This window comes from Sinohyriopsis cumingii, chromosome 7 (genome assembly GCF_028554795.1).
Source record: "Sinohyriopsis cumingii isolate HCF-2022 chromosome 7, ASM2855479v2, whole genome shotgun sequence".
Classification (NCBI taxonomy): Eukaryota; Metazoa; Mollusca; class Bivalvia; order Unionida; family Unionidae; genus Sinohyriopsis; species Sinohyriopsis cumingii.
This window is the reverse complement of record NC_142967.1, coordinates 110,077,330-110,089,585: the sequence shown is the minus strand read 5'-3', so window position 1 is coordinate 110,089,585 and position 12,256 is coordinate 110,077,330. Positions and strand designations below refer to the sequence as shown.

The 12,256-nt window shown below is 36.7% G+C and overlaps 1 protein-coding gene across 4 annotated transcripts in view; it reads left to right on the top strand.

Annotated features, from left to right (window-relative positions):
- The first annotated feature begins 3,655 nt into the window (after positions 1 to 3,655).
- The window catches only part of LOC149795926 (uncharacterized), a 38,518-nt gene continuing 29,917 nt past the window's right edge, over positions 3,656 to 12,256 (top strand). For 3 of the 4 annotated variants that reach the window (XM_089965850.1, XM_089965849.1, XM_089965848.1), the window contains exons 1-2: positions 3,656 to 3,784; positions 4,408 to 4,767. In XM_089965850.1, the coding sequence (XP_089821976.1) occupies positions 3,718 to 3,784; positions 4,408 to 4,767 (427 nt within the window). In that variant the 5' untranslated portion in view covers positions 3,656 to 3,717. Of the gene's footprint in view, positions 3,785 to 4,407; positions 4,768 to 10,848; positions 11,000 to 12,256 lie in introns of all 4 variants that reach the window. The other variant, XM_089965851.1, reaches the window with a different exon arrangement.

Genomic DNA, 12,256 nt, shown 5'->3' with positions numbered 1-12,256 from the left:
TTCACAAACATACATCAGTGCAACTGATTCTGAAAAAGGCGACGAATTATACTTTGATGTTTTCGTGCCAGGTCCTTTAAAGAAGTTCATGGATCTCAAATCTGTCATGGACGTGATGAAAGATCCTAAGGTTGTTCTACAGGAGATCCCATCTGGAAGAAAAGACGGCATGTATTTTATTATCACTAATGTCGACAACATTATGAAACGTACTTCGGGGAAAAGGTCCGAGTTTTGGACGACTGTGGCGCTAAGGCCAAGTGTGCGTCACCATCCACAACATTTATTGAAAGAAATGGCGCTCTCTTGATGATTGTTAAACGGCAAGATGTGTACTACGTCGAGAGAAACATCAACAAAAAGCGTATCTACGAGCCATTACAACTACAACCATTAGCAGACGAGATCATACACGTTCATATAATTTACAAAACCCTAAACAGCTCTCCGTCAGGACCTGATCAGTTCAAGCGGCGGATAACGTGGTTCCAGAAAGCTGATAATCTCCTATCGGATATTGCAACCAACATCGCGTTTGCCGAATACATTGGAAAATTCTCGTCCCGAACATATCATGCATCCGTGAAACATCCATAGCAAAACGTTATATACATTAGAACCAAGCCTTCTGTTAGAGAAAGATTAACAAACGAACTAGAGCACAAAAGGGTGAAGGAAGTAAAAAGAATGATACAGTCTGAAAGAAATGACGATTACCAGCAACCAAGAGGCGAGAAACAACTCCGAAATATTAAACATTCAATAGCAAGAACAAAGCACAGCCCATCCAAATCAGCGAACATCGCCGACCATATTGTTTGCGTGGAAGAAATGACCAAAACAAGCAAATTCGTCAAAACTGTGAAACATATGATTGGCTTACAAAACCCAGTCGTGACTCTTTACAACGAACAACAGATCACAGACATTAAGAGGAGGTTCTGCTGTATTGAAGGCGGTAGCGTTCTTGGAATGGACAAGACCTATAACCTTAGTGATTTTCACGTGACTCCGACAGTTTTCAAAGACTTATCCGTTATAAAGAGATCTACATATGACCATCTGATTGTGTTCGGCCCAACTTTTATCCATACCAACTCCAGCACCAAGGCATATTCTGCATTCCTTCATGACGCAGCTGACAACTTGATAGTCAACCAGCTCCAGTTACTGACTATCGGCACAGATGAGAAATTGGCATTCAAAACCGCTATAAAACGCTATTTGCCTGGTAGCACACACGTTCTTTGTAATTGTCATCTAAAGCAAAGCGCAAACAGACAAATGGAAGACATAATTGGGTTTCCATTAAAAGATCGCCTGGAAGTTCTTGATTTAATGTTTGGCTCAAATGGTCTTGTACAAAAAACAGACGTTGACACCCACCAAGAAAGACTTAACCAATGACGTTCCATCATCGATGACAAAGACTCTCATGCCTGCGAAAGAAAGTACCTCAAGTACTTTGATAAAGATTGTATCCAATGCTTAAAAAACACGTCATAGATCCGGTCAACATCTATGGAAGCTAGCTGAATTACCAAAGTTTGTCAAGCTGCTTCATCAATTAGTGATCACTGAGCAGGAAGAGATATGTCGTTCCCTGAGAAACATGTGTAATTATCGCCTCAGTGAAATATATTTACACCACCTTGTCGACATTGATCACTGGGCCAGAATGACGGAAGAACAGCGGGATAATAAGAGGAAAAAAAAATTCTCACTGACTGCGGTAAAGACCATCCAAATATGATGTACTCAAAAGACAGGCAGAAGAACTGCAACCAGAACTCCATCTGCAGGTCGGAAGCCGAACCAATTTCGAAGAAAGCGGGCAGAAAGGTCTAGAACACCATCAACTAAGCCAAGTGCGAAACGCAAACTGTAAAGAGCAGTTTCGAAATATATATTTATTTTACGTAAGAGATTTTCTTCATCAGGTTTTACGTGAAGAATTGTTTCGTAAACTCTAAGTCAATCCGTTTCTCAATTCCGAGAGAGAGAGAGAGAGAGAGAGAGAGAGAGAGAGAGAGAAGAAAGGAAGGAAGTTCAAGTCATTTGATGTAGTGTCACTCGATGATGAAGACGTGACTACATTCTTGGGGAATTGAAGGTACTCGGGATCGAGCTGCAAAAGACAGAGCCTGCTTGAGCTTCTGGCCAGCAAAACTTTATTGAAATACTCAACATATAAACTTACATTTCAATATCAAACTACAACAAGTTCAATTTTCGAATATAAGAAATACATATTAAACTACGATATTCTTTCACTTACCAACCTCATACTTGTATAATAACTCTCGTTTAGAATGTAATACAGATAATTAAATATCTAATAAATTCACAATAGCAAAAGAATCTAAAATTCAATATTTCAGACTAATACCGTAATTGAAATATATTTTACTGAATTTATTCTAAAAAGTCAACATATTAAACTCTATTATATAAAGAGTATTTTATTTCTAAATTAACTATTACTGAGTATGAAGTTGGTAGCAAACGTTGCTTTTACTAAAATCAATAATATAGTTATAAGTAAATATAAGTTCTTCAAACAATTAAACTTTCCGATACATTATATTAAGGAATAGCAAGAAAATATTTAAATAATCTAATGTTTAAACATACTGATGTTAGGTTAACATCTTAACACTAAAAATTCTTATACTATGAAAAATTATACATAGATCATAATCCTACCTGTAAAGACAAAAGTCTATTTGAGCTTCTGGCCAGCAAAACTGGTGTCGACCCGCGGCTGGGCTTAATATACCCGCTTTCTTAAGACAACGCCAAATATGGCGTGTTCTTTAGCTCTTGCGTTTGGCCAGAATCTCAAAGCGAGGCTTCGTAGTCTCTTACAGATTATTGTCTAGGTCTATGTACATTATTACGTAAGTACTTCTGCAAGATCAGCACATTTGCCCTCCATAAGAATTTTTGGAATCTGTCTAGTTCGCTATTTTTATAACCTGATGAATGTACTCTCTTTCTGCTGAGTCTGAGATACAAGTAATGTTTTGTATAAGACGGTTCGTACTTAATCATAATAGCGTAATCATTGTTGAATAGTAGTATATAATTGTAACACGAATAAATGGATTAAATCTCAATATATTTAAGTAGAAGATTACTTCCAATATGATTTATCAATTTACTTCTAATACAATTTAATCAAAACTTACTCTTAATACAATTTAGAGAAAATTTCAATCTTGTTACTTGTACTAAAAAATTCTGTCCTAATATTTACACTTATGCAAATGAAGATAAGGAAAATCTTTGCTATTATTTACTTGTTTTAATTTAAAAGATGTCGAGAAAATGACTTTGTTGTAACTCTGAGCGATGGAAATTTGGATTTCGGTAACGATATTAACCTTTCGATGCAGTTGTGGAAAGAACATTTCTTCTGAAACATTATCAAATAAAGGAAATCATTTGTAAACAGTTAATGTAATTTTAGATATAGTATAGCTTTTGGGAACAAAGAAGCTTAAATAATATAATAAATTAAAAGCAACTTTTCTCGTCCTAGCTTACATTAAGTTTTGCTATTTTTCATATTTTTGTAATTTTTCGTTTGTGTGACTTTTCGTAGCTTTCCGCAATCTTTCGTAACTTTTCGCATTTTAGTCATACCCTCCAGTAAAACCTCACCGATTGGACCATGTTTGAAAAGTCGAAACGTTGACATTATGCCTCACTGAAATGGCGTTGAAACTGGAAATCCGTTTTACGACACTTGTATGCGTGATTCTGCAAGTACCACTAATACGTAAATATCATAGGCCTATTTGTTGTTTTTTGGGGGCTACTTCTTATCAGGCTAGTATGACTAGTCCGCCAATGAAAATAATGTGGTGCTCATTGTTTTGGTGCATATGGTTTATTTAGTGTAAAGATAAATTCTTCATAAATTTTTTTTTTTAAACAGGTATTACCATACTCAGGCCATTATAAGAAATGAAAAAAATCTAATAAAAACATTAGCATACTGAGACCAATATATACAGATGAAAACAAATTAGCTGCATGGCAGCTGCTTTGAAATTTTGTATAATATAATTAAATTGCAGACATTAAATGATACAGTATCAATTCAGAGAATAAATGTATGTATGATGCTTTTCAGCAAAGATGAGTCAGAATATATATTTTGTATTAGGAGGTCAACACAATTGGGGAATAAAGATTATGATATTGTATGGATATGTCATACATTTTACAGGACCCCACTTCAGTTTTTTGGTATGCAGATTTTATTTAGTACTATCAATATAGAGTACAATACACAGTATAAGAATACATTCTACATAAATCTAATAATAAGAAGGCTGCCATGTAATTAATATTCAAACTGCACATAACTTAAGGCAATATACTGTTTTCTATTTACAGTGTGCAAGAATGCAGAAATTTCTTCTAGTGCTAACTCATCATTGGTAGGTTCTTCAGTGACCCTCAGCTGTCAATACATTGGGAAGGGAAATGAAACGGCTATTTACTGGTATAATGGTTCCAATTCGGATATGCTGACATTGCTGCCAGATCCTATTGTACCAAAATGTGATGTGTTCTCAATCGTTAATGCTTCCTTTGATCCACATCGGATAACTCACACATGTAGTGCAGAGAGTAACATATACACCTTGACAATTAGTCAATTACAGATGCTAGACAATAATGTAACGTGGTCCTGCACATTTCTAGATCCAGCACCAGATCGAATAAAGGCAGAGATCATTATCAGTGTATTTGGTAAGGAATGAAGAATTTTTATTACAATGCATGTTAGAATTCAATGGCTTCTATTCCACTCTTCATTCAGCATTTATTTAAAAACTCTGAATGTATATGCCTAAAGAATCACTGTATATGAAATAATGTTATATAATGCTCTTTTATTGTTCTGTGATACAACATGGTGTATATTAATTCTTGAAGATATTTCAGCCATTTTGAGGCATACGTGAAATACCTAAAATCTGTAAAAGACAGGACACTTAATTTGCCTGATTGACAGTTGGCATGCTGTCATCTTGATATAGCATTGTATTATTGTCTTCTGTTACTTTAGGTGGGGTATGAAGGGTTTCATGGCTCATTTGGCTAAGAAAGTGTCAAGTGCAGAATCATATTGCTGTATTCATTTTTATGTGCACCAGCAATGCTTATGTGCTGGCATGCATGTTCATGAGACTATGTTATGTCAGTCTTTGCTGCAAGCAGAAATTTCAAAATGTCTTATGTACCATGACATTGTCATATTATCTCTACACAACAATATATACTTACAGATAACTAGAGCAGCTAAATGGTAAACCATCTGTAAAATAAACTCTTTGCTTGCTTCAGTGATTGCACTCAGTTCTTTTATACGGAAAGAGCACACAGCAAGCTGCATACTGTAGTTTTATGTTAGTAATACATAATGCACTATTATTGCATTGCTATATCTTTTCCTGGAACAAGTCTACAGTCTAGGGACATTCTTATCTCCAATTCATAATTGGAGGTCAAGAATGAAAAGTAGCATGATCCTTGTCTAATACCATCAAGCATATCTGACAGTTGGAATATAATCCTTCTCTTCTCTAGACTCCATGTGTCTCTTGGGCACTCAAATTGTGTTATCTTTTCCACCAATCATATTCTTTTCTATGATGTATTTTTTGTTTTCTCCCTGGTTGTTCCTTTATTATTTCATATCTGTGCCAATTTTTGTTGATTCGATGGTTATAAGTATATTGCTAGCAAAGCATTGCTTGTTGTGTTTCATCACTCAAAAGTAATTGATTTCAGGTAAGTATTTCTTGTACTTTTATTTTTCTGGTTCTTTTTTATTGTGTTTTTGGACTGACAGTTGTTGGAAAATATAACCTGAAGTTGTTGGAAAATATGGCCATAAAACTTTAGTGTGGGACAAGCATGTACATATGGGCAGCTTCCATATTTGTTGTTTCTTGTCCAGCAAGGTTTGACACTTGATGGACAAGTTGCTGGGCTGGCAAGGCTAGAAAGAAGGATCTTGCTTCTTACACTGGATGAACTTTTCTATTCCTATGAGGAGGCTATGATAGTTTCCGGTGTAGGACACTTGTCAGCTTCATTGAGAGAATTGTATTAAGTTAGGAAGTAACCAGCTTCCTCTCATGGAAATTGCCAGCCCTAAACAGTGAGCTCACGGCACAAGGTAAGCATAGTTTTCATAGTAATAAACGTTGAATTAAAGCAAGATCTTATTCACTTAAGTTGAATTCCCATTAAGACTCTCCATTAAAGTCTACATCATCTAACCCAGGGGTCTCAAACTCAAACCACCTCAAGGGCCACATGAGGGTATTTTCGATGACCCAAAGGGACACACTACCTTCGCTATCTCTCATGACACCTTGTGACGCCAATCATTTTGCGAGCCACAGGATACAGCTTGGCAGGCCACATGCGGTCTGCGGGTCACGTGTTTGAGACCCTTGATCTAGCCAGTTAATTATTAGTCACCAGTCACTTGGTACTGGATATTGAATACTAAACACCAGATAATGTGTCTGGTGAGAGTCAGTGAAAATTTGACACTGGGAACCAGACACGGGTCACTAGGTAATGGGTGCAAGGGACTAAGAATTATATTTACTGTCATTGAAGGACTATCTCTGGTCACAGTTATTGGGCATCGTGCACTGGGAAATGTGTCTAGTAACAGTCATAGTATGTTTTTCACCAGGTAACAAGCACTGGGCATTGTACACTAGGTACCAAACACTGGGTGATGTATGAAGTTGCATTGACTGGGTTTCCATGAGCAAGCACAATACTTTGGGCAATACCAATCTGACATTTATGTTCTCATATCACTGATCATGGAGTGTTAAGCATCAGTTGACATATGCTGGGCATTGGACATCAGTCTTCAGTTCATTGATTTTGGATGACTTGATCATTTTGGATGACTTGATCCATTTGATGACCCCTTTTCTGTTTCCATTTTGCCCAAAATAGGAATGTACTTCATATTCATTAGTGGTGAGGAAGATGATCCAAAAATTGTATAGAGGCCTGAAAGGGGCTGGGAAGTAGAAGGGTTACTTGGGTTTCTTCCCCTTTCCCTTCTATCCTTTTGCCTCCAGCACAGGGTCCACACATGTGCTTGTACCTTTAAGTCCTTCATCTTGAACTTGGGTGCTTCACAGTTAGGGATTTGGAGTGACCTGGGTCTGTCTCTCTGTCAATGTCCTTGATGCAACATACCTGATGGTACAGACACTGTTTAAAATAGACTTGCACGCTGATCTTTTCCTGGCTGCTTCCTTAAACCTGTTGAAGTAGGAATGTTTGCCTTCATTTACCTTGAAGAGACTGGTGGAAGCTGTCTGCAGAGCCCATTCATCTCAGAGTCTGTAGGAATGCTTCCTTTGAAAATTCGAAGGTTTTGCTGGATCATAGCTAAAGAATTGTATACTTTGCTATTCAGAGAGCTAATCCCATCGGTGGCCGCATGATTTGAAGGATCATCAGTGCTGGTTCATGACTGCATTACCAGGCTAAATGGGTTGAGGGTTCACAGCTCTCTCTCCTAAGCGTTTTAAATGGGTGAAACCATTGGACTAAAATCTGTTCTAGTTTAAAAACCTTCCCATCCATCATTCACATTCACAAGGTGACCAGATGTATCGGGGAGAAATTATATTGACTTTTATCCCTAAGGAGGGAGGCAGTCATCTCTATGGTGCCACATTCTCTACTGCTAAATTCCCCAATTCCTAGTATCCCAGTAGATGCCAGGTTAAGCTTTTTACAGCAGCCTGGTGATACCTCTTCAATAATTTGTGGGTCTTTCCACCATAATGGAGGTTTACCAGGTGGTTTTTTTTTCTTTCTGCAACCTCAACCTCTTTCAGTGGCCCCCATTTTGTTGTTCCAGTCCCCACTTTTGTATCCAAGGGAAGAGGTAAACACCCTTTGAATGAAGGGTAGGGTATAGAGGGAGAATAACATAACAGATTTTCTTAATTTTAAAGAGATGGGAAAGTTTTGACTCATCATCAGTCTTTCCACTATGAACAAATTCTTTTTAGAAGAGCAGGTCAGGATGGAGATACACACTTCAGTCAAGAATGCCATCAGACTGAACAACTGGGATGTGTCCATTATGCTTAATTTTACCTCTCCACTTTCCTAGCCCATGGGGAAATTTCTGTAGTTTTTACCTGGGAGAGGAGATCGTTTAGTATTTTGACCTAGTTCTACTACCATAGCTTTCACCAAGGTGACAGCAGCTAATTTAAGGCTCTTAGAGCTTCCCATTGTCCAGTTCTTCGACAACTGGTTGATGCACAGCATCCTCAGACATCATTTTTCTCTCTGTTGGGAGAGAGTGACTTGATTAGGCCTAAGTGCCCAGTCAGGAGAGGTCAGATCTCATCTGTTTTCAAATTTTATTTACATAGGGATTAGTTTCTCACATGTGAAAGGTACAGTCTGCATTCATTCCAACAGACTGTCACATGTTTGCTGTCATAACAAGACTGGATGAGAAGATCTACATGTCTCTACCCCACTTTCAAGGGATTTAGAGTATAAGTGGACTTAGAACCCATTAAGGTTGTTGCATCTAGTGAACTAGGGACATTATATGGATATCTATATTATGTATGTTAATTTTTTATGATTATAGATAAAAACTATCGTTTGGTAAATAACACATTAAATAACTAATTATATATATATATATATATATATATATATATATATATATATATATATATATATCTTGCTTCAGGATGAGGTAATTTTGTTTGAGCATACACAGTACATAGTTTCAATGGAGTGAGCTGTACTTTTCACTCAGATAAACATCATGTGATTTCACTTTAGGACATGAGTTCTTGAAAAATCAGGCTGATTTAATTCCTGATTGGTTGGACACTAGAAATTCGGTCAATTATTTGACCTTGCAGTTTCAGAATAATTCATTGAAGCCTCATTTTGCTTTCTGTATTGCATCTCAGTTTTTTATGTAAGAGACAGTTTATTGGAAGTTAATTATTCCTAGCATTATCATCAGTCTTAGAAGAGACAAATAGTTGTGATAATTTGATTGGATTTATTTATTTGTTTCATTTATTCATTGCAATTACATTTGTTCAGACTTTTGGATTAAGGAACTGTATTAAATTAATGTGAATTCATTTAAAGTCATTTTGGAATATATCATAATGATACATAAAGACTATTGGCACGACAGTGCAGTAGAGTGAAGTTCATTTGGATTATTACTGGAACTCATTGGAAGATTTGATACTTTTGGGCTTGTGATAGAACTTTTAGGACTATTCCGGATTTGATTCACCATACTTTAAAAGTTATTTTTAATTTTACAAAACTAGTTGTTTTTCACTTTTTCTGATTCTTAGTTTAACCCTTTACCACATAGAGCATAGTTACAAAGTGCAGCGTGCTATAAATAAAACACTTGTTACCTATTCGACTCCATAAGCATAGGTCTGCCTGTTAACTGTTAGGCAATGTAGTGTATGTTACGTTTAACAGCAATTTTAACCATTTTACATTTTTTGTACACATCTATTATATGTGGAAAAATTTAAGAGTGAAGTCTGATTGTTATAGCTGTGTAATTATTTTTCACAGAAGAATTTTTTATGTGCTTTAAAATCTTGAGAGAACTTGTTCACCGTCAAGTCAGACTGCGTGACCAACCGTAGCTGCCATTTCTCATACTCGAAGTTTACAAGTTTTTTGTCTGTGTCTACATCACTGAGTCATCTGAATTAGAATATTTATAAAAACTAATTGCTGCCTACATCAATATCAGAAGCTTTACCTGAGTTATTGAAGCTTTCATAGTTGTGATTCTAATAGTGAAAAGTTCGTAAGTACTGAATGAAATCCATGACCTTCATTTTGGAGAGTGGAGATTATGAACCAGTTACTTTAAATAGCAGATATCGACCAGAGCATAAACAGTGACTGCGTGATCTGACTTAATTGTCATTTGCAGAAATGAATGTAGTATTTAATAGAGGGTTTTCCCCGAAGGTGGTGCTATGAAAACCGGCTTAAAATGGCTAATGTTTACAGCAGACGGCAAAAGGCACATCCATGCGACTGGAGTAGAGGTGTCCAAAGGCGCTTGCATGAGGTGAAGGTAAAGACCATAGAGTTGTGACCGCTTCAATGGCTTTGTGGTTAGAGCATCTGCCTTGGATGCAGAAGGGCATGGGTTCAATCCCCGGCTGAGTCATACTAAAGAATTATAAAAATGGTACTTACAGCTGCCTCACTTGGTGCTCAGCATTAAGAGGTTAGTGTTAGGACAGGTCAGCCTGGTGTCAGGTTAATGTGACTGGGTGGGAAATCATGCTACATGTCTGTGCCATGATGCCCCAGTGCTAGACATCACTATAAACTGCCACATTGCAGACATCATAGCAGTATGACTGAAAAATTATTAAAGCTCTGTTAAAATCCAAATCACAACACATCAACAACCATAGGATCCAAATTTCATCACTATTAGAGGCAGTGGAAGGAAGATCAGAACAGGTTTCTGATCTGAGTTCCAATTCATACTTCAGAACCTCACACTTCCTTAACACTGATCCCTCAGATTCAAAATTGGGAGCTCATTTAGGGCCTAAAGGTGTAGTTATGCAGGGCCTGTGGTCAGAGGTGCATGGCACTTTTGATATTAACAGTTGAGAAACACTGGCTTTTTTCTGGTACTTTATGCATTTATCAACCACATAACATACCACTGTGCCATAGTTACTACAGACAACACATTTAATTCTACAGGGGCACTCATACATCTTTTTTCAGCTTGGAAATTTGGAACCTCCCCCATTGGGCAGCTATTTGAAGGACCACTCTTAGTCACCATCACCTTCAGGGCAAGAGAAATGTTCTTGCAATCCTTATGGAATGGTCTCTATACAGGGTTTCCGCACTAATGGAAAATCTGGAGAAAACCGTGAGAAATGCTATATTGTTTCCCAACTGTAAAAAGTTGTGGAAGTTTGAAAAATATGATGAAGGTCAAGACAAATCAGGGAATTGTTTGACTTGATGACAAACAATTATGTAAAATTGCTCATAACTGCATTAATCTTGAGTTAAATTTATTGAGTTATGACCATAATAGGTTGCTATAAATCATTCGGGTTGGGTCAGAGTCAATTGCCTAAGTATCGAAAACTTGGAATTCACCGCCAAAGTGCAGTGTTGGGTAGCCACTTACAAGCAGGCAAATCAAACTTAAACATTGTTACGTTAAGTCACACCTGCTTGAAATCTATATGAAAATGAATTTTTTTCCCTGAGAAATTATAACTGTCGTCTCTTTAATCTTTAATTTACCAATGTTGTATAAGTATTCAAAAATATTAAATGAAAGTTACATAGTTTGTGAAATACAGAAAGGAATCATAGCTCTCAACATCCTTATGCACAAAACAATTACCAGAACCTATCACTGTTGCATCAGTTTGGAGAGAGAGAGATTCGTCAAGAATTGAGCACATGTGAACAATGATTTTGATGTATCACGTGACTACCATTTTGATATATGCTCCCTGCTTGATGAATATGGCTATATCCAGGCTGCTGCAACAGCAACAGGTTTCTGGTCCTTGTTCTTGGAGTATGTTGAGAATTATGTGGTGTTTCATGTTTTTATGAAAAGAATATGACTTTCATTTGATATTTTCACATTTTTGGAACGGAGTTTATTGTTGATATGTGATTATTGGCTTCTTATGTCTTGGTCATGTAGGTTGCAGGATATGTATAGTCATGTGTCTAGCAATGCAAATGGTGAGAGCCAGGTTGAATTTCATCAACGCTGTAATGTTGACTTGTCTGTCAGCAGATTAAAGACATAACAATTATAATACATGTACTTGCAATTTTTCAATAAAAAAAATCATATTTTATATTGATTTCATGCAGGTGTGATTCAGTATAACATCTTTTAAGTTTGCTAGGCCTGCTGTTAAAGCAACAACCCTATTCCAACAGCACATTTTATGGGCAAATTCCAACTTTTTGATAGGCAATTGAACTCTGGCCCCACATGCAATATAATGTCCAAATAACAAAAATGGGGTGGGAAGGGTTAAAGGAAACTTGGATTAGATAACGCCAGTCCTGGTAGACAGAGTAGTAAGTCATATTTTAAGTAGTAAATATTGTCAAATCTCAGAATTGAACATTAGTGCTAAACAATTAC